This window comes from Acinonyx jubatus, chromosome D1, assembly GCF_027475565.1.
Source record: "Acinonyx jubatus isolate Ajub_Pintada_27869175 chromosome D1, VMU_Ajub_asm_v1.0, whole genome shotgun sequence".
Lineage (NCBI taxonomy): Eukaryota > Metazoa > Chordata > Mammalia > Carnivora > Felidae > Acinonyx > Acinonyx jubatus.
This window is the reverse complement of record NC_069390.1, coordinates 5,814,732-5,837,838: the sequence shown is the minus strand read 5'-3', so window position 1 is coordinate 5,837,838 and position 23,107 is coordinate 5,814,732. Positions and strand designations below refer to the sequence as shown.

At 41.9% G+C, this 23,107-nt stretch overlaps 1 protein-coding gene across 18 annotated transcripts in view; it reads left to right on the top strand.

Moving 5' to 3' along the window:
- The window catches only part of CD1H11orf80 (chromosome D1 C11orf80 homolog), a 118,514-nt gene that overhangs the window by 15,664 nt on the left and 79,743 nt on the right, over window positions 1-23,107 (top strand). For 4 of the 18 annotated variants that reach the window (XM_053202872.1, XM_053202874.1, XM_053202873.1 and 1 more), the window contains 3 exons: window positions 6,657-6,980; window positions 9,652-9,790; window positions 17,019-17,072. In XM_053202872.1, coding sequence (XP_053058847.1) covers window positions 6,972-6,980; window positions 9,652-9,790; window positions 17,019-17,072 — 202 coding nt within the window. In that variant the 5' untranslated portion in view covers window positions 6,657-6,971. Of the gene's footprint in view, window positions 1-6,635; window positions 6,981-7,513; window positions 7,724-7,748; window positions 8,629-9,651; window positions 9,791-13,684; window positions 13,781-17,018; window positions 17,073-23,107 lie in introns of those variants that run through there. The other 14 variants (XM_053202871.1, XM_053202870.1, XM_053202882.1 and 11 more) reach the window with 10 other exon arrangements.

The window sequence follows — 23,107 nt, the reverse complement described above, 5'->3', positions numbered from 1 at the left end:
TTTTTTTCCTTCACAGGTTTTTTTTTAAACATTAAGAGACAGAACTTGACAAACCTAAAACTTAGAGTTTATGCCATTAACTGTTGAAATGCAAAGGGCCTGGGGGTTTCCCCTCCACACAGAAGTATAATCCTTTCTGAGCCTGGAGCAGAATTGGAAAAGACTGAGAAAAGAGGAAAGAGGGTTTAGATGCACCTTGGGCTCTGTTTTCTGTGCTCACCACCAAACAACAGTAGACAGATGAGGCTTATGCTTCATTCCATTCCTAGAACTCTGAGGAGACACAGCATTTCAAAGCCCCCTGTGTTACCAAGGGACAACTGCCACAGAGTAGAAATGGCATTGTCACCCGTGTAGGCAAAGCAGGGCTGAGATAAGTCACATTTCCTCACTACCCACAACCTTCTCACTCCCTAAGCCAAGTCTTCTTGGCTCCTTGACATTTGGAGGAGATCTGAAAAGTGCCTTGGTGCCTAGCTCCCGAGAGGAGTGTGAAGGTGAGCTGAGAGCTGGGTGCCCGTGGGGATTGCTGTGGAGTGGGCAGGGGGGGGGGGCAGGGATGAAGCCCACAGTAGAGCCTGAGGGCTGCATGACCCATGCCAGGAGCCGGATGGAGGCTCAGTAGTACCAGGAAGAGCTGAGATGGGAGCCACTGAGCTCCTTGTGAAGCAGACACTGTGTCTTTCTATATCAAGGCTGCAGGTCCCACCCACCAGGGAACTCTGCAGCAGATGCAGTGGTGATAGAGTCCAATGACCAAGACCAAGTAAGGCAAGAGGAACAGAAGATGGCACCTGACCTTGGTGCCCTTCCCTGATGTCAGAATGATATGTGAACCCCCAACTAGCACATTGTGACGAGAAGGAAGGAGACTCCTGAGAGACTGAGTTTAAAACTTGAAATGATTGAGTTGTTCGGAATTGGCGAAGTTCATTAGTTTTCTGCCATTAGTGGAAATGTGGGCTGAAGAGCTAGGTTAAGAGATAAAGAAAATTGTGTATTTCTTCACCTGGGTCTATGACTTGAGGTTATAAACAAGCCTGGTGTACAAAGTAAAGGTCAGAAAGGTAGACTTGCAAGGAGAGTTCTGGTGCCTTGTAAGGACTGACCTGATTCCTGATGGCTGTGGACCAGGAGGCCTGTGTAATATCTGCTAGGGATGAGATTTGCAAAGAATGACCATGTACTTGAAAGCAAAAATCTGCAGATGAGCCAAGATAAAGTCTCATGTCAAACAGGGCATTCTGATGCTGGGGCGGGTGGGGGAGAGGCACAGAGGACAGAAGAGTACTACCCAGAGCTCCCTTATTTAGTGTAGAAAAGTCTGAGATTCTAGGAGCCCTGAGGGGTGTGCTCTGAGCTGAGCAATGTTGTGAGTGCTCGCTGTTGTTGACTAAAATCGGAGAAACTGGAACTGACTTCAAGACACAGGACTATTACATCCATTTATCTCTGTCCAGTTTGAATTCAAAACAGCACTTTATTTATGGACCATCCCTCCCAAATTATTTTTATCTTGCAAACCTAAACACCATTAAAAACAGGACCTAAAAACACATTTGAACGATTTCAACCCATCTGGGAGCAGACTGGGATTAACCAGGGTGCCAGTACTTTTGATTGTCCCTGTCAATAATGAACCACTTCTTTCTTTTAAGAAGCTTATGCCACATACCCCTGGGAATACACAAATCCTGTGAAAAAGTGTCTGATCACACCCTTCTGCCTGAAATAAATTTTGGCAGCATCTGCTTCATACTAACAGCTGAAGGGAAGTCTTTGGAGCTCCTTGATCAAACTGCACTGAAAAATGTGAGTTGTGCAGGAAACCTACAAAGAGTGGATTTTGGGTGCCAGAACCCAAAAATGAGTCAATTTAGTGAACATCTTTTAACCTGCAACAATCTTAGGTCAGTTTTCTGTATTGCAGCCTGATTTACTTGTGCTGAGGTACACAGCTAAGTAGCCAGTTATTTCAATTATTATTGGCATCTGAAACTTCCTGGTGGTTAAGACACAAGATTCTGGAGTCCTATGACCTTGTTGGAATCCTGGCCCATCACTTTCTAATTGTGTAACCTTGGATAAGTTATTTAACTTCTTTAAGCCTTGGTTTCCTCATCTGTAAATAGGGGACCATTTTCAAGGAGTGGTGGTGAGAAATTAAATAATGCATGTCAGGTGCAGATAAGGGCTCAGTGAAATGTCAGCTGTTGCTGTTGTCATTGTTTTGCGTGTTTTGTATGCAGGCAAATCTTGCCTTAAGTAAAACATGATGTATGAAAAATCTAGATTTGCAGAAAAGTTTAATGGGGAGGTTCTTTGCATTACAACAAAGTTCTTCAGTTTATGAAAGGACAGGTAACAGGGTTTCTTTTAGACAGTCAACGTCTCAGTGTGTCTAAAATGATTTGATTCACACACAACTAGATTTACACAATGTGTTAGGAACATAGCTAGTGTACAAAGCACAGGACATCTGTAATACAATCATTCAGGTCAGGTCTGAACTACTGTGACAGGTTAACAATAACAATCCTGGGTATTCCCTTCTGCCCTTTATAAAGGGATTAGACGACTTCCCTGTGGTTTCAAAGGGCAGAGCTGGGACCAACGGGTGGAAGATACAGTGGGGGAGTTCCAGTTCAAATAATGAAAAACTCCCTACCAAACCACTGCTGTCCAAAACTGGAATGGGTTGCCTGAGGTGGCAACTTTCCCAACATGAGTTACTCAAGTAAAAGCGAGATATCAACTTGTTGGGACTGTTGGAACTGTTGGAATGACTAGTGCATGAAATAGGGAGCTGAATTAGGGCACTGTTTCACAACCCTAAGCACATGAAATATGTTGTGCAAACTAGATCAGTTCTCTACCTTGGATACCAGGAGGGGTTGAGGAAGAAGGAAGAGAGAGGCTTTTCAGGAGGAGGGTTGGGGATAAAGGAAATGAATTGGGAAAAAAAAAATTATTCCTCTGGTTGGGAAATACCAGGTTAAATGACTTCTAAGATTTCCTCTAATTTAAAGATTCTAGGGGCGCCTGGCTGGCTCAGGTAGAGCATGCAACTGTCGACCTTGGGGTTGTAAGTTCGAACCCCATGTTGGGTATAATTACTTAAAAATTTAAAAAAATCTTGAAAAAAAAAGATTCTAAGACTCTCAAATTGTTTCACAGATGTTATTTTAACTATATTCCTGGGATAATTTTCCTATTTTAGTTGAGGAAAACTGAAACATAACACTGAAAGTGAGTGGTAAAATAGGAAAAATTTCAGATATCCTCACCCTTTTAGACTTTTGATCCCATAGCTTCTTTTTAGCTGGTGAGAAGGGAAGTTGCAGAACCAGAAGATAGTAGTGGCCTTAAAGCTAGAATGGATGAAATCAAGTCAACTTCAGAGGTCAGTGGAGAATCAGCTCCACCAAGGCTCCATATTACTAGCTTTAAAGACTCTACACCAACATCCCTGGTCAAGTCCTTCGAGTACTATAGTTATACAAAGACAGAACCAAGACTAAACATGTGGAGCCAGTGTGCTCTTGAATGGGGCTCCTAGAAGAAGAATCTTTTTTTCCCAGTTAGCCTACTTGTCTTTCAAACAAAATTGATCATTTGGCCTTTGGATCGATAGGTTTACTCAGTCATGTGTGACCAGATTACACTGCTGTTTCCATTTCCAAGGCTCTATGGCACAAAGAATACCTCCCTTACAGTGGACATCAGCTAGTGGGACAAATCCAGACCTGCCTAGAGAGAAAGTTAAAAAGCCAATTAGAGAGAACAAGCTTTGTGATACAGATTTTATTGGTTATCAAGGAAGAGTCGAAATTAGACACTAACAGGGAAGGAATGAAATCTGGGTTGGCCCCAGAACCTGTTACTGATGGATGAGGAATCAGACTCTGTACACAGGAGGATTGTCAGCCAGGAAAAACAGGAAGCTATCTGGTATCATAGTCAGTCATTCTAAGAAGTAGAGGAAGAAAACAGAGAAGAGGGGTGAAGAAAAAATACTCTAGTTATACAAACTCTAGTATTGTCTTGGGGGAGAATCTTTCCTTTGCCCATAAGTATTAGAATGAGGAAGGACAAATGCTGTAGTCCAAGAATTGGCACAAGAGTTAGCACCACTGTGGCCTCTAGTGCCCCCACAACCTAACATACCTCCGTGAGAACATCCCTGTCTGACCCTGGCTGGGGAAGCAGAGGGAGGTGAGTAGAGAAGCTGCCCCAGATTCTGTGCTCCAGGTGGAGAAGGCCTCAAGAAGGTGAAGGGATGAGCTAATCTGAGCTTCCTGGCCCCATTTCCAAGGATGTGATTAGTGGAGAGGCACCTGGGACCTGCTCCATTTCAGGAAACCCGGTTATGGGAACTGGTAGGGGACAGACTTGGCTCAGGACCCGAGAGAAACGGTTAACCCTTTCCTGATGCATGTATGGGAAACAGCCTCTTTTACTAGTTTCCCAGGGGGAAAGAAAAATTCTCAAATGGATGTAGTTTTGCATCAACCTAGTAAGGGGTACCTCAGGGATATTTCCCACTTAAGTTCCTTTGGTCAATCTTTTCAGGGCCTTTGAATGCTCTAGGGGAGCCTGAGAACAAGGTAGACCTAAGAGGTGTCTAGGAATGATATGCACAGAGAGGGCACATTCAAAAGGGAAAGAAAGCTCAACAGTTCCTAAAATGTCACTGTTCACCTGGCAGCATTCCTTCGGATGTTTTGGTTCCACTTAAACCCTTGGGTTTGGGTCAGAATCAGTCCGGGGCTCTTTAGATGGGGTCTCTTCTATCCAAAGAGGGTATTTCTTCTCAGAATAAACAGAATGTCCAAAGCAGACTTGCAACAGTAATCTAAATCCTGAGGTGGGGGAAGGAATGCAAGCAGAATTAATATGCCACTGAGACTGGGGATAACTGGGCCCCTGAAGACATTGATAATAAGACCCTGAACACCAGGGCTAAAAATGTCCAGAGCAGCATCCAAAAGCTCCTTGGTTGACCTGGTTGACAAGAGTGACCTTAACGTTGGCCAGGTCATTTAATTTCTTTGGGCCTCAAATTTCTTCAGCTATTGAAAATAATTCACAACCTCTGCAGTCCATTCTGGCTCTGACATTCTATTGCTCTGAGGATGGGGTCTGGGTAAAAACCATTTTAATAATGTGGAGTCCAATAGTATATTAGTTACTAGACCCTAAGCACACATTGATGGGTTAGAGAAGGGTTGGGAGCTGTGGCTCATTCAAACCTGAGTTTGTGGGAGACGAGGCCATCTGAGTTGATTGGCTCCTTTGTTTTTGAGTGGTATTGGCTTTTTCACAGTAATGTCAATGTTCCCATACTACAGGACTTTGAGACAGTCACATCCAGATGAGAGATGCACTGGGTAGCTGTAGGGGAGTAGAAAGTGGTGTTAAGAAATTTTGTTTGTTTCAGATTCTGGCCCCACCATTTACAACTCACTGTCGTACAACCTCTTCTTGGAACCTCATCTTCATCTTTTATAAAGCAATGATAACACCTTCCATACAATGTTGGGAGGATTACATAAGGTAAATTAGAAAAAGTTAAGGCCACTTAGCCCAGAGCAGATGCCCACCAAATGTCAAGCCTGCATCAAACCTTACCTAACTACAAGGGTTTATGCTATGGAAGACTTGCTGGCAGGCCCTCATATCAAAGACTCCTTTCCTTACTTCTGCCTACCTCCAGTATAGAAGGTGGCTGTGTCCCTGGCTACCTCTGTCAGGCCTCCCTAACTCTAGGATGGTGTTGGGTGTTCCCTGCATGTTTATCCCTGATGCTCACTCCAAGGCCAAGGGCTGGAAACCAGGATGACCAACTCATCTGAAGTACATCTACATGGGTAACTGTTCTTACACCCTTCATTTCCAATGCCACTTTCAAGGTGGGGCATTTCCTGCTGAGCCAGAACTCTCTATAGGAAATATTTTAGAGAGCCATCCTCAGGGCCTTGGTTCTCCACTGATGGATAGTAAATATGGTAAAGGTAGTAAGTATCTTGCAAGATACTCGCGAGGGCGAAAAAACTTGTGTAAAGAGCCAGTGGTATCAGACAACATGCATTCAATCAATGTTAGTTCCCTTCCCCCTGACAACGCCTCTGCCTAAAAGGGAACACCTGAGAGAGAAGGGAGTGAAGCGGAGAGGCGGACTCCAATGATTCCCTGAATGCCAGCTCTCTTATCAAGTCTGAGATAGTTTTTTTTTGGTTTTGTTTTAGATTTTATTTTTCAGTAATATCTACTTCCAGCCTGGGGTTCGAACATATGCCCCCGAGATCAAGAGTTGCAGGCTCCTCTGACTGAACTGCCCCAAGTCTAAACCCATCTCTCTCCAGTAGGTCCACCTGTGAGCAACTGAGATGGGGAGGGTGGTCAACAGAGCTGACCCTGGACTGGCCAAGGCCAGTATGATTCAGGTCTCAGCAGACATGTTCTTTGGAGTAGCACCAAGGCTGTGTACTGGATGGGCACTCTGCCAACTCCCCCATCTGTTCTGTCCAATCCTAGCTTCTTGGAGCTGGAGTGGAAGAATTTTCCCTGAAGGAAAGCAGCCAACACCCTGTCCCACCCTTCTCCTTGGGCAACTCTTTGCCACATAGGAATCTCTCTCACCTGTTTCCTTTCAGCTGCCTGAGGAACTAGCTGCCAGATCATCAGGTTGGGCTCAAGCCCCTCTCATCACGTCCCTCCCTGAACCAGCCCGAAGTCCAGTAGCTGGAGTCTGGAGTAATACCTTCCTTCCGGCTGGCAACACTCCATGAAAACCCCAGAGCTTGTCCTGTCAGCTGGAGCCCAGAAAGCCAGCCAGGCTCCTGCAGTTGGCATATTTAGTGCAGAGCCGAACAGGAGCCTATTTCCTGGCGGCGGCGGCTGCGGCGGCGGGGGGCGCCTTCCAGGTCCTGTCTGGGGCTGGCCAGGCACGTGGGGATGAAGCTGGGGACATGTTTGGGGTAGGCTGCCAGATAAAATACAAGGCGCCAGTTTTTAATTTTAGATGAATAATTTTTTATAATATGTATGTCCCAAATATTGCATGAGATATACGTATGCCTAAAAAAAATAATTTTTTTTAAAAATCTGAAATTCAATTTTAACTGGGCCATCCTATATTTTTATTTGGTAAATCTGGGAACCAGAGGTTGGCCTAGGGCATGTGGGATGGCCCCCACAGGTGAGGCTGCTTGAGAGTCAAGAATCAACTTGGAGATCCCGCACCGGGCACCAGCAGCTTCTCCCGGCTGAGGGCTGCACCTCGGCGGAACCGTGGGAAAGTTTTCTTCGGGAGGGAGGAGAGTCGCGGTCTGGCCTCATGCCGGCTCACCTCCAGCCTCAGTGGCGGCCCGCGGCTCTCCCCAGCTCGGCGGCCGGCCCACCCGTCCGCCCACGGGCCCTCGCGGCTGCTGGCACCGCCCCACCGCTCCTGGCAAGCCCCGGCGGCTCGCGGCCTGGGGACGGCGCGGCGCAAAGTGCGCAAGCGCGGGGGCCGGTGGGCGGGGCGCACGCGCGGGCGGGAAGAACGCCGCGCGGCCTGGCGTGGGCGCCGGCGGAGGTCGACGTCCCGGCTGGCAGCAGGTGGTGGGCGTCGCTGCCGCTCCCCGCGCGGCATGGAGGGCACGGCGGTGGCAGTGTGCGAGGTGATGCCGGGAAGGGAGAGAAAGCAGAGGAGGACACTGTGTGAGAAGGGTTTTGTGAGGTGACCGCGAAGTTTGGGCAGAGGGGTCTGGCGGGGCCCGAGGTAGAGAAGGAAGGTTCAGGACTGAGGGGATTCGGGGACATTCCGCCTGCCTCATACGGGGCTATGAGGAGCGGACGAGGGAGCGCTTGGGCTCCCTTGGGGGAATGCCCGCGTGGAGGGGGTGGCACCGGCCCCAGGGCTCCGGAGGCTGAAGTGTTTGCCCGGCGTTAGCGGACACCTAGGTTCAGGTCGGGAGGCCAGCCTAGGGTGTCCCTCTTTGCCGAGAGGGCGCGCAGGAGGGAGGGATGGGCAGCCCGGGGCGGGAGTCCAGACCAGTCGGGGTGAAGTGGCAGTGAGGGAGAGCGGTGTTCGGCCGGCCGGTGGGCCACGTGTGGGGAGCACTCCGGGGGTCGGCCCGGGCGGCTGGGTGATGACGGACTGCGGTGCAGCACCCCCCCCCCCCCCCCCGCCCGGGTCTGACGGCACCGCTCGGGACAGGGAACTTTCCAGCTGTGGAAGGTGGGACTGAACGCCAGGCGCCGCCTCGCCACGTGGGTTCATCCGTTGAGGCGCCTTCACTGCCGACATCTGATCGAGTTCTTAGCCGCTGGTCTTGCGAGGGGTTCTAGACAGAACAGAGCCACAGGCCAGACAGGGTCGGCGTGACGGCACCCGAAAGTTCTGGCCCTCTCGCCTCCTTCGTTCTCATCAAAGAAAGTTGGAGGGTTAGATTTTACAGACGACAGAACCTAGCCTAGAACTCAGGGCTTCTGACTCACAGGCCGGAATTCTTTTCCCAACTGCTCCCTCACGGATAAAGGAACTGCGGGAATATCGTAACAGAGGGAAGCACAGCGACAGAGGATGTGAGAAGGAAGGCGTTAGACTGTAGAAATGCCTGGAAACCATCGTTATAAACTATGGTACAAATTAGGATATTCATCCCCAAGTTCTCTTGCTGAGATCTTGCCTTTAAGAAAAGGGGTGGTAATTTTCCCTATGGTCCCTTAGTGTGTAAGTGAGTCTACTTTCATAAGTAATGGAATTAACTACAGTATATTTTCTTTTAAATTTGTCTCATCAAGAGTGAATGTTTTATCTAGACATCTTGGAAAACTGTTTAATTTAAAATATTGTGTGCAGTCTTCACCAAAGATGAACTTATTAAAAATGAAAGTTAATGTCTATAAGTATTAAAAATATATGCATATACACATAATATATATGCATATGTGTTTATATACATATATATGTACAAATTGTGTGGGGTGTATATATCTACGTGTATATATACGTGTGTGTGTGTGTGTGTGTGTGTATGCCAGGCATTGTGTTAAGCATTATGCTCTTATTTTGTTCACAGTTAGCAGCAGCCAGAAGTGGTAGACTGTCCTCATTTTGGTAAATGAGGAAGCTGAAGTAGAGAGGAGTTAAGTAACTTGCCTAAAATCACATGGCATATCAGGGATTCAAACCCAGGCATCTGCCTCCAGAGCCAGTGATCTTTAACTAGTATTCCCATCCTCAGAAATGATGATTTAATGAAAGGTAAAGATGATTCATAACCAGATGCCACTTTTATTCATAATATTCATGTTGGCTTTTGCTTTGGGAGAAAAAAAGACACAGGAAAAACAAACTCCCACTTAATTTTTCCAAATTATTATTTCCAGATGAACTTACTCTTTGAATAAAGCAATTTATTGTCACCACTTCCTGTCTTGTTGGGCATTGTGTTAATTTCTTATGCCTCCTTTCTTATGTCACTTTCCTAGTTATTTCTTCTGTTTAGACACAATACTTTATTCTAAATGTGTGAATCTGACATTTTGCAAGTAAGAATATTATTTTTTGGAAATTAGAATCATTAATTCAGCTGTATCATATACATTTATTATTACTATGATTTCTAAAGATTTGTTTTCTTTGAATTGTACCCTTTTCAGATTTTGAAATATTTAATAATTCACTGGAAGTGTGAAACAGGAGTATCAAATGGAGCATTGCTGGAAGGACAGCTAGTGATTTCCATGGAAGCATTAAATTCTAATCACCAGGAAAATACTCTTCACTGTGTAACAACAAGTAAGTAGAGGAAGAAATAATTGATTTTCTGTTCTGTTATGATTTTTTCTGGTTATTTAAAAATTCCAATTAGTCATAATCTTTTATCATGTTATTCCAGGGTTATTCTATAGTTAAAAAACTTAAGTAATTATGTAATAAGTATCTGGTGAAAGATTTACAAATGTGTCATATACAAGAAAGGTGAGTAGAATGACTCTTATCAGGATTTTTTTTTTTTTTTTATTCTTGTGAATTTGTTTTTTTTGGGGGGGGGAATATAAGGGATGCGTTGGGAAATGTCATGTGGGTTATGCCTAACCAGGTAAATATCCATTCTAATCTTCCTGGGATAACTTCTGCAGCTTTTTCTTTTTCTTGGAGCTACTGCTCTTGCTGCCAGCAGCCTCTTTGGGTCCACTGCTGAGTGGCTTCTCCTTGGAAGAGAATTTCTTCTTTTTCTTGGGGATGCTCTTATTTCCTTCCTCTTTAACATCACTAACTGGTTCCTCTTTGAGGAAAGATTTCTTCCTCTTGGGAAGACTTCCACTGCCAGCTGTCTCTTCAAGATCGCTACTAACCAGCTCCTCCTTGGAAAAAAGATTTCTTTTTATTGCATTTGGAGACAGAGGCAGATGGTCTTCTGAGGGTCTCCTGGGCTCTTGCTTTTTCTTCTTTGTGGGTCTCTCATTTGTCTCTTCACACCCCTCTGGGGTACTACTGCTGTTTTCTGAAGACATGAGGGCAGAAACAGCCAGCTGTTTCTTCTCCTTCATGCATTTCTTCTGCTTTTCCAGCTTCCTAGCCATCTCAGTAGCCGCTTCCTTTGCCTGAACCATCACCTCATTCATAACATCCAGATTCTTTCATGGAATCTCTCCTGTCTCATAGAAGGACAGCCGCTCCTTGGGGCGCCTGGGTGGCGCAGTCGGTTAAGCATCTGACTTCAGCCGGGTCACGATCTCGCGGTCCGTGAGTTCGAGCCCCGCGTCGGGCTCTGGGCTGATGGCTCGGAGCCTGGAGCCTGTTTCCGATTCTGTGTCTCCCTCTCTCTCTGCCCCTCGCCCGTTCATGCTCTGTCTCTCTCTGTCCCAAAAATAAATAAACGTTGAAAAAAATTTTTTAAAAAAAGAAGGACAGCCGCTCCTCAACTTGCTCTTGAAGTTTCTCTCCAAATACACTTGTGGGCACTCCAGAGAAGCAATCAATTCATGAGGCAATAGTGCATTTGTTTGCCAGGTATCGGGATATGTGGCCTTTGTTTTTAGCAGCTGCTTGGCCAATGAAGGTGGAGTGTAAAATGAGTCCATATTTTGGGGTGTTACCCTTTGTTATCAAGGCTCTGGAAATCTGGTCCATTTGCAGGACTCTGGAGATCACTCAGACACCAGGATTGGTCAAGAGGTTTAAGAATTCTCAAAAGCAATCTCATTCTTGCTCTTGGTTTTATCCTTCTGTCACAAAAAAATTATATTACATTGAATTTTATCTCCTTTTTCATGTCCAGTCTTTGATAGTTGGAAAAGGGCCAAAAAAAAAAAAAAAGGGGAAAGAAATCAAATGATGAATGGTGCATGCTTTGATAATCTTAACTTGCAGTTAGTTTGAAAGTAAACCTCTTCTATTAGCTTTTATTTTTATTTATTTATTTATTTTTTTTTTTTTGCCTACAGTCCTGAGGGAAAGACGATGCATTGAGTGACACCCTGGAACAATTAATTTTCTTGAACTTTTGAAGTGATCACTTTTTTGTTTAGTTGTGTAGGTGTATATGAGAGAGAGAAGAGAGTGTGTCTGTCTGTAGGTTTATTGAAGGATACTTTGGAATGAAAGTCATCCTCAGTCCCAGTTGAGACTGAATAGTACTTTAGGTTCTACACAAGACATTTTCTCACTGAACTGAAATGCCCTGTCTTCTCTTTGAGTACCTAGCAGTAAACATCCTTGAGGAAGATATGATAGGTTAGTTTACTGTTACTGTGCATGAACTCCACTCTGGACAGAATTCCTATCATTTGTAAGAACTTTTTGGTTAGCTACATGGCTAAGGTGATGTTGGTCTGTGTATGGTTGTGTTAGTTCATGCATTTGGAGACAGAGGCAATCCAATAAGCTGGCCAAGGTAGCGGGGTTGATATCACTCAAAGCAGAGGACTTGAGCCACATTAGCTTTTGGAAAGAAACCTAATTCCATAGGTATTTTGAGCCTAATGGACTTCTTCATTCCATGCGAAGTATAGGGAGCATTTATTTTCTCTTTATTGTGTTTATTGTCTCTGATCTTTAATGATTTTCATAAATTTTTTGGTAGAAGGAAGGGTAATATATGCTTATCGTGAAACATTCCAATATTACAGATACATATATTGTGTAAGATGAGACTTTCCAGTCATTTTGTCCCTTAAGATAATTATTAATTAACGTTCAATGTGCATTCTGCTGGATTTTTCCATGTATGTGTTCATAGCCTCTCACTAGGTAGATAAAAAGTCAGATTGTGAGTGTTCTGGGATGGAGAGATAAGAGAGAGATCTCAGCATTCAGTCTTTATGTTCATTCAGGCCATTTATTTATTTATTTAAAAATTTTTTTTAATGTTTTTTATTTATTTTTGAGACAGAGAGAGACAGAGCATGAACGGGGGAGGGGCAGAGACAGGGAGACACAGAATCGGAAGCAGGATCCAGGCTCTGAGCCATCAGCCCAGAGCCCGACGCGGGGCTCGAACTCACGGACCGTGAGATCGTGACCCGAGCCGAAGTCGGACGCTTAACCGACTGAGCCACCCAGGCGCCCCAGGCCATTTATTTTTAATACAACTTTGGTCCTCAGCTGAAAAACCCATGCTTCTTCCTTTTCAAAGAATAACCCTTCCTCCACCCCCACCAAGGTTAGAAAGGATCAGTCCCTAGAATGCAGAGTGGAGGAGGGAATCTAAAGACCTGACTTACTCTTAAATTCATTTTTTCAATTGATTCTCCTTATGTTAGCTCCCACCCCACCCCTACTTCCAGGAGTTCCTGATTCTGCATTCCTGAATCTTCGGGGATTTTGTTGTATCACTTTGGTTGTTTCTTGGCCTTTGCCTATTCTGGCTTATAATTCAATTTCTCAGGTCTCCTAAATCCTTTCTCACTAGTCCTTCTGCTTTTCAGTTTCTAGAATTTTATTATAATCATATCTATCTTTTCCCTGTCCTTGTGGGTTTATTCCTTTTAAAAATACTTTGTTTTCTATTGTTTCTATTGTTTCATTGCAGTTTCAGGAGGTAGTAAAAATAACGGGTATGTTCAATTTGTCATCTTTACCTGAAAGTGTGAAGTGGTGTGTTTGGTCTGAAATCTCTGATGATGAAAAACCATGTATTAGTTATCTAAGGCTGCTGTAACAAAGTAGCACAAACATAAAATAAATTTATTCCCTCCCATGTATGGAAGCCAGAAGTCCAAAATCAAGGTCAAAGTAGAATTGGTTCCTTCTGGAGACTCTGAGGGTAGAATCTATTATATGCCTCGCTCTTAGCTTCTGGTAGTTGCCAGCAAGCCCTTGGTGTTGGCTTGCAGGAGTATCATTCCAATCTCTGCCTCTACCTTCATGGGATATTCTACCCTGTGTTTATCTGTGTTTCTGTCTTCACATAGCCTTCTTCTAAGGACACCAATTGGATTTAGGTCCACCCTAACCATTATGACCTCATCTTAACTTGATTATATTTGTGAAGACCCTATTTCCACATAAAGTCGTATTCACAAGTACTGGGGCTTAGTTCTTCTAAATCTCTTTTAGAGTACAAAATTGAACTCACAACACAGCAGCAAGTTTTATTACTTGAATGATCTTTCTGTGAGAAACTGAGAGATCACTATATACTTTTTCCATCAGTAATTGAAGTCTTTAACATATTTATTGCAGGGTTTTTTTTTTTTAAATGCATGCTACAAGATGTTTATATGAGTTAGGAGGAAGGAGTTACATAGTCCTCTAAATTTGTGGAATGCTGGTTAAAATCAAGTGAGTTTCATTACTTTGTATTTTCTCAGAACCTTTGATATGACAGTGTAGACTGAATCTTTAAAAATGGGCTATAGGAGTACCTGGGTGGCTCAAGTTGGTTAAGTGTTCAACTGTGACTCAGGTCATGATCTCTCAGTTCACCCGCATCTGGCTCTCTGCTGTCAGTATGGACTCCACTTTGGATCCTCTGTTCCCCTCTCTCTCTGCCCCTCCCCTGCTTGCATACATGCCCTCACTCTCAAAAATAAATACATACATTTTTTAAAACGGCCTATGGTAGGGGTGTCTGGGTGGCCCAGTCGGTTAGACGTCCGGCTTTTGGTTTTGGTTCTGGTCATGATCTCGTTGTTTGGGGGTTCAGCCCTGCATCAGGCTCCATGCTGACAGCTTCTTGGGATTCTTTCTCTCTATCCCTCCCCTGCTTGCTCTCTCTCAAAATAAATAAATAAACTTAAAAAAAAATATTTTAAATGGGCTATAGTATGAGAATGCAAGCTGGTGTAGCCACTCTGGAGAACAGCATGGAGGTTCCTCAAAAAATTAAAAATAGAACTACCCTACAGCTCAGCAATTGCACTACTAGGTATTTATCCAAGGGATACAGGTGTGCTGTTTCGAAGGGACACATGCACCCCAATGTTTGTAGCAGCACTATCAACAATAGCCAAAGTATGGAAAGAGCCCAATGTCCATCGATGGATGAATGGATAAAGAAGATGTGGCATATATATACAATGGAGTATTACTCAGCAATCAAAAAGAATGAAATCTTGCCATTTGCAACTACATGGATGGAACTGGAGGGTATTATGCTAAGTGAAATTAGAGAAAGACAAATATATGACTTCACTCATATGAGGACTTTAAGACACAGAACAGATGAACATAAGGGAAGGGAAACAAAAATAATATAAAAACAGGGAGGGGGACAAAGCATAAGAGACTCATAAATATGGAGAACAGAGGGTTACTGGAGGGGTTGTGGGAGGGGGGGATGGGCTAAATGGGTAAGGGGCATTAAGGAACCTACTCCTGAAATCATTGTTGCACTATATGCTAATTTGGATGTAAATTAAAAAAAAATAAAATTAATTTAAAAAATGGGCTATAGTATACAGCATTCTTCAAATATATTTGACCTCAACAACTTCTTTTTTTAATGTCATCTTTTGTTCTATAGAGGGAATTTTAGGAATGGTGTTGCTCTAAAAATATGTGGTTTACAATTAAGTCTCTACTGTTATCTTTGCATTTGAAGGATAACACTCTTTTTTAAAGTATATTTTTAATGTTTGTTTATTTTTGAAGGTGAGAGAGACAGAGTGTGAGCAGGGGAGGGACAGAGAGAGAGGGAGACACAGAATCTGATGCAGGCTCTAGGCTCTGAGCTGTCAGCACAGAGCCTGATGTGGGGCTTGAACTGCCACATGACGTGAGGCAAAGTTGGATGCTTAATGTTTAACCACCTGAGCCCCCAGATGCCCCTAGTACTCTTTTATTTTAGTACAGAGACATTAGAAGTACAGCTAAAAGTTGGGGGCAGGCTGGGGTGTGGAGCAGGCAAGATAATTGCTCTCTGAGTACATTCACCAGAAGTGACCCATTTTCAACGATTGTTGATATGGTACTTGTTAAAACTAAAAGATGTTTGAGGAGACAGTATGACATATGCAATTGAGAAACATCATGGACACACTGTGAGATATATAGGTTGTATTTTTTTCTTATTAATGTTCAGCTCCTTGCTAGTCGCTGGTGTAGGCCTGCTGACACCTGCCATCCCTCTCCCCAGTGACCAACTCTCCTTAAGCTAGAACCAGTGTATGCTTGTGAGGAATGTTAAGAAGAAAAAAGAAATGATTGTCTTTTATTGAATGTTCTATGCTACTTGGGCCCAGGCCTTTTGAAATATCATTTGTCCAGAATCATTCAAAATCTGGAAATCTAAAGCACTGCTGTAATAACATTTCAATAGAACTTTTTGTGATGATGAAAATATTCTATATCTGTGCTGTTCAGTACAGTAGCCATTAGCCACACTAATGATGCTAATGACCACTTGAAATATGGCTAGTGTGACTGAGGAATCTTATTTTTAATTTAATTTAGCTAAATTTAAATTTAAGTAGCCACATGTATCTAGTGGCTACTATATTTGGATAGCACACATCTAGAGAATGGTGTTGCCTCTCACTGTAGTTATTATTCTCAACTTTTTCACCCTGCTTGAAGAATACACATTTCTTGAGGGATAGGGACATTGATTTCTATGGTAATGATTCTTAAATTCTTAACTGTGGGTCGCATCTCTCTGGTGGGGAGGGGTAATGTTCAATTTGGAAAAGTCTCTGGGTGGTTTCTTTTCTTCCCCTCTTAGGTGCCTGTTTCGTCCTTTACCCTCTTCCTCTGAAGAATTATTGCTCTAGGGGTGCCTGGCTGGCTCATTCAGTAGAGCATGTGACTCTTCATCTCAGGGCTGTGAATTTAAGCCCCACATTGGGAGTAGAGTTTACTTAAAAAAATTTTTTTTAATTATTACTCTAAATATTCTGATATTCATAGTTTAGAACTCAGTGTGAAGAATTCTTAGGTAATAGTCTAATATTTTCTACTAAAGGGGTGCCTCGGTGGCTCAGTTGGGTAAGTGTCTTAACTTTGGCTTGGGTCATGATCTCACCATTCATGGGTTCCATCCCCACTTCAGGCTCTGTGCTGACAGCTCAGAGCCTGGAGCCTGCTTTGAATTCTGTGTCTCCCTCTCCCTGCCCCTGCCCCGCTCATGCTTTGTCTCTCTCTCAAAAATAAATAAACATTAAATTTTTAAAAAATATTTTCTACTAAAGAGTAAATTGTTTCAAAGAAAGGCCAGCTTTTTAAATTGAATCTTACACTGGAATATGGGTTATTGGCATGATATATTCTGGTTAGTAGTTACAGTGTGCAGCCTTCCTATAATCCTTTTCTCTCAGGAATAGTAATAGCTAAAGAAGCAGCCTTGGTGTTGGATATGGGTGAAAAGGCTTGCCATTTGGTTTTCATTTCTGCCCCCAGAGAGTTGTTGTAGCCTCATAATGTTTCTTTGGTGTCTCCATTTTTAGTAAACTCGTTACATAGTGGTCACCTTTTTAACGTATTGTATCTATAAGCAGTGTTTTTAGGCTTCCATAAGATTCTTTAGATAAAATATGTTTAATTGTTTTATTTGTGATATTTCTTTGTATTCTGTTTCTTACAGTTGCTTCTGCAGGAAGCACTTATGGTGGTTTGGTTCTCAAGAAGTTCATAAAAGGTAAAGAATTACTCTGCTTTCAAGAGATAAAGTCTCTTCCTGGCAGTGAATTTGTTATTTTCTGAAAGAGACAAACTGAAAGATAGGGTTGCTAGATTTAGCAAATAAACGTACAGGATGCCCACTTAAATTTGAATTTCAGATAAACAATGAGTAATTTTGTAGTGTATGTTCCATCCAGTATTTTATCCCGTATTTTATCTGGCAATCCTACTGAAAGATGATCTATAAAATTGTATACATACAGCGATGAACAAGACACCTAGGTCACTATAGCTTCTCTGAATACTCTCTGTAGTGGCGCCTGGGTGGCTCAGTTGGTTAAGCATCTGACTTCGGCTCAGGTCATGATCTCGCAGTTTGTGAGTTCAAGCCCCACATCGGGCTCTGTGCTGACAGCTCAGAGCCTGGAGCCTGCTTCAGAGTCTGTGTCTTCCCCTCTCTCTGCCCCTCCCATGCTCATGCTCTGTCTCTCTCTCTCTCTCAATAATGAATAAATGTTAAAAAAAAATTGAATACTCTCTATAGAAACTCAGGCAAAATGATCCCAGATAGAAACTGAAATTTTTGGTAAAGTATTTGTGCAAAGAGGTAACGTGTGAAGAATGCTTTATTGCAAATTATTTTGTCTAGTGTTAATACTATTCCCCACATGCCAAAGTTGGTATGGTTTAAGAGCTTTTGGTGACCTTGGCTTTAGTTCTTCTTTCCTTTGAGCTGAGAATAATCTAAAGCTGAAGGATATACATTTATTTTAAGGAGACCAAAATGATCTGAGAACTGTGCTTTCATATTTATCATCTGTGGTTGTCTAGTTTGTGAATTATCCAATGGGCCTATCTTTTCCTAATGAGTGGTTATTTTACAAATTTTACAAAGTAATGTTTTTAAGTTTATTTTTATTTATTTTTGAGAGAGAGAGAGAGTGTGTGGTGCGCACACACAAGTGGGGGGATGGGCAGGGGACGGAGGCAGAGAGAGAATCCTAAGCACTGACAGCATGGAGCTCTACGTGGGTCTGAACTCACAAACCCTGAGATCATGACCTGAGCTGAAATCAAGAGTCAGAAGCTTAACCAATTGAGCCACCCAGACACCTCTACAAAGTAATTTTTTAAAAGAAACCATCTCCAACTAAATTTGGAATGTAAGTAGCTTGTGGTGGTTTAAAAAAACAACAACTTACATTTGTCATTATTTTAAGAAAATGTTCTATGTGTTAAATATGGAAACAATAAAGCTACATTAGAGCAGTGTAATTTTATAAATGTTTATGAAATGTATTGCCATTGTACTTTTATTTTTATATTTATTTTATCATTGTACTTTTATTTTTTTTAATTTTTTAAATATTTGATTTATTGTTGAGACAGAGCAGAGCACAAGCGGGGGAGGGGAAGAGAGAGAGGGAGACACAGAATCTGAAGCAGGCTCCAGGCTCTGAGCTGTCAGTACAGAGCCTGATGCAAGGTTTGAACCCATGAACCATGAGATCATGACCTGAGCCGAAGTTGGACATTTAACCAACTGAGCCACTTAGGCACCCTACCATTGGACTTTTAAAAACTAATGTTTCTTAGTGCTTTAAAATTTTTTTAATGTTTTATTTATTTTTGAGAGAGAGAGAGTAAGCAGGGTAGGGACCGAGAGAGGGGGAACAGAGGATCTGAAGCAGGCTCTGTGCTGACAGTAGTGAGCCCGACGTGGGGCTTGAACTCATGAACTGTGAGATCACGACCTGAGCCGAAGTCAGATGTTCAACTGACTGAGCCACCCAGGTGCCCCTGAAATTTTTTAATGTTTATTTTTGAGAGAGAGAGAGGCAGAGTGCGAGTGGGGGAGGGGCAGAGAGAGAGGGAAACAGAATCTGAAGCAGGCTCCAGGCTCTGAGCTGTCAGCACAGAGCCTGACATGGGGCTTGAACTCACGAACCATGATCACGATTTGAGCCAAAGTCGGATGCTTAACTGATTGAGCCACCCAGGTGCTTCTCTTAGTGCTTTTTAAAATGAAATCAATTAAAAATTTTAATTTAGAACCAAATTGCCAGTAACTCAATTACTGGATAAACCAAAGTACCTTCCGTTATCTTGGTCATATCAAAGAAAAAGAAGAAATTATTTTTATAACTCACATGATGAATGACTTTAAGGACATAAACAATATAGGAAATAATTTTCCCTTTTGGAACTTCTTTTTTGAGTTAATTTTTATTTTTTTATTGTTATTTTTAAAGTTTTTATTTGAGTTCCGGTTAACATACAGTGTAAATTAATTTCAGGTGTACAATTTAGTGATTCAGCACTTAGGTCCAACACCGGGTGAGTGTTCATCACAAGTGCACTCCTTAATCCCCATTACCTATTTGAGCCATTCCCCCCACCCACCTCCCTTCTGGTAACCATCCGTTCTCTTCTTGTTCTCTTCATTTTATTTCTTGGGTTACCTTTCTCTTTTTCCCCCCTATGCTCATTTGTTTTGTTTCTTAAATACCACATCTGAGTGAAATCATATGATATTTGTTTTTCTCTGGCTGAGTTATTTTGCTTAGCACAATACTCTCTAGCTCTATCCACATCATTGCAAATGGCAAGATTTCATTCTTTTTTATGGCTGAGTGATATTCCATTTTGTGTGTGTGTGTGTGTGTGTGTGCGTGCGCGCGCGCACACACACACACATATATATACCACATCCTTTTTATCCATTCATCAGGGACTTTGATAGACATTTGGGCTGTTTCCATAATTTGGGTACTGTCGATAATGCTGCTATAAACACTGGGGTGTGTGTATCCCTTTGAATTAGTATTTTTATATCCTTTGGGTAAAACCTAGTAGTGTGATTGCTGGATTGTAGGATAGTTCTATTTTTAAGCTTTTGAGGAAACTCCATACTGTTTTGCAGAGTGACTGCACCAGTTTGCTGAAGGAGTTTTTAGTTTAAGCATGGGAATTTAAAAGCGCTTGCTTAGTAAATTAAGGGTCATTAGGTGTATCTCCCTTTGCCTTTGAAATTGCCTTGGCCCTCTGAATCTACCTTCCAGGAGTCTATATCCTGGATTCTTTTTTTATTTTTTTTAATGTTTCTTTATTTGTTTTGAGAGAGAGCACAAGCAGGGGAAGGGTCAGAGAGCGAGAATCCCAAGTAGGCTCCATGTTGTCAATGCGGAGCCTGATGTGAGGCTTTATCTCACAAACTGTGAGACCACTACCTGAGCTGAAATTAAGAGACGCTTAACTAACTGAGCCACCCAGGTGCTCTTGTAGCCTGGATTCTTAATGGACCTCTGCTTTTTGCTCTGTGATCCTAATCTTCCTTAGATTCTTCTTAGTGTGCACACATTTGAAAGCAGTAATTGTGGAAGAAAAGTAATGGCTCCATAGCAGATATTCTGTGGGAGCTTGGGTAGAAAGTTCTTACTGTGGTAATCATCGTAAATGATGATTTACTGAGCATTAGCTCTACGTTGAGCCTTGTGCTTGACACAGAGGGGTTACAGAGGTGATCAAGACAGATTTGGTTTCTTCCCTTACACCCATACTTAGGTTATCTTAATCACTTAATTCTATTGCTTCCTAAAACCTTTGGTCTGGAAGAAAGGGGGAATCAGCATATTGTGCTGGATGGGGAGTTTGCTCTGATTCTGACTTTTGGGAAACCCGAGTCCAGCTTTAAGAATCATGAATTGACTGCCTGAAAACCATCTAGTCTATTTCTCAATCTTTAGTCTTCTTTTTTTGGGTTCTGCCCTTAGGATGAAGCAAAGAATGGAAAGATCATTCGTAATGCCACTGCTCTAGTTAATATATGTGAAAGTGCTTTGAAAGAAGTGAAAGTCTATGTAAATAACAGGGAGTATGTTATTATTAGCACTAGGGAGGAGATAGGAGTATTTCTTGTGACATAAACTGATACTTAGCATGCCTTTTTTTTTTAACATTTATTTATTTTTTGAGAGACAGAGTATGAGCAGGGGAGGGGCAGAGAGAGAGGGAGAAACAGAATTCGAAACAGGTTGCAGGCTCTGAGCTGTCAGCACAGAGCCTGATGTGGGGCTCGAACTCACAAACCGTGAGATCATGACCTGCACTGGAGTCAAACGCTTAACCACCTGAGCCACCCAGACACCCCTAGCATGCCTTTTTAATGAGTGGTCAGATCGTATATAATACTACTACTTCAATTAATATTTGCAGAAGTGCTTTGAAAAAAGTGAAAAACCATGCAGGTACAAGGGAATGGTTTTATTATCACTGTTAATACCTGGAGAGAAGGTATTGAGTTGAATTTAGTTTATGGAATAACCACCTGTTTATTATGCTAATACAAACTTCAGACAGTGTCATGGTAACTTGGTTTTAATTTAATTATTTTAAAAGCTCACAACAATTTTATGCATATTTATTTAATCTGTTTTTATATCCTTGTGATAAAGTGGAAGTGGCTGACTTTTAGTACAAAGAGGAAGTACTGCATATCAAGTACATAATAAAAATTGAGTCATTTGTTCATAGTCAATCACATTTAGTAGCTAACTTTAGCTTGTCTTCTCTCCAGGTTCATGATACTAACCTCCACTCAGTAATACTATTTGTTTGTACTAATTAGTAACAAGAATGACTCATTAAAGCTCACAAAGGAAATTGTCCAAGCTTAAGATTTAAATCCCTTAGCTCCCTGGTTTTTGCACCATTAATTATGCCTTTATTACTATTGTTATTTATTTAGCATTCCTGTAATGTTATCAACAAACTGCTTTAAATTGGTCCATTCACAAATCTTTACACTGTTTAGTTAGCCTCATTAGGCAGTCTTTGGTGGCTGATTCATTAACCATGAGATTTTCAGATGCTAAAAAATTACTTACCTATACAAAATTGATAGTATGCCTCTGAATTCATTTTCAATTATGTTCTCTTCAGTGCTTGGTTGGTGGCTCTCAGTGAGTAGAATAAGATCTGATCTCTTTTTAGGGGAACTGTACTGTTGTAGAGCCATCCAGCTTTAATTTTCTTTACTCTTCAGTCTATTCTATTAGTATTGCATCAAGGTACTTTTTCTCTGAATCTGGTATACTTCAGATCAATTTATATATAAACAGGCTCTAATTTCTGGGTGTTTTGTTTATGCTGGATTAATAAATAGTGACCACGATAATCTCCCCATTCTACTTCCTCTCTAATGGATTATATTCTCTTTTTTGCTCACTTTCTTCTCTGGTTCCTAACTATTCATATTTTTATTCAGCACACCTTTAATTGAATATCTGCTTTGCCACAGGAAGTCATTGGGAAAGGTAGCTCTGAAAATGTAACATGATAAGTATACATAATGGAAGTATGTATATTCATGGTGCTTCTTTGGTAACCCAGAGGATATTCCTTGAAGTTCAGCCACCAATATGCCTTTCTTTCCTTCATTATTCTGTATTATTATTCTGTATTTACTTCAAGTATGTTTTCTACTCTTAAAGTTTTAATATCATTTCTATGCTGATGAGACTTTTTTTCCTATCATTAACATGTTTCCAGCTTTGATTGTCAATTAGTCTATTCCATTTGAAGGTTCCTTTTGAAATATATGTGCAACACATGGTAAAATGGGTTTCATTTTCTTGAAACTAACTTGCTCTGTAAAGTCTTCATTTCTTTCAATGATACTAACATTCATAACTTTCCAGGCTTAAACATTTTGGCTTTTTTTTTTGGCATCCTCTTTTTTCTTTTCTCCATTATCTAATCTAATTGAATTTTTTGTTAGTTCTTTTATTCAATTATATATGAATATAAACATATGTCCTTCCCAGTTGCTTATTAGGAAGAACATAAAGATAGGGAAAGACACCTCAGACCAGATGTGAGGTCCTCTGTCAATTAGAATAACTTCTGTACTTTGAGGGATGATGACCATTAAGACAGATAAATTCTGGGGTCCCTGGATGGCTCAGTTGGTTAACCATTCAACTAATGGTTTCAGCTCAGGTCATGATCTCATGGTTTGTAAGTTCGAGCCCTGCATTGGGTTGGCACTGA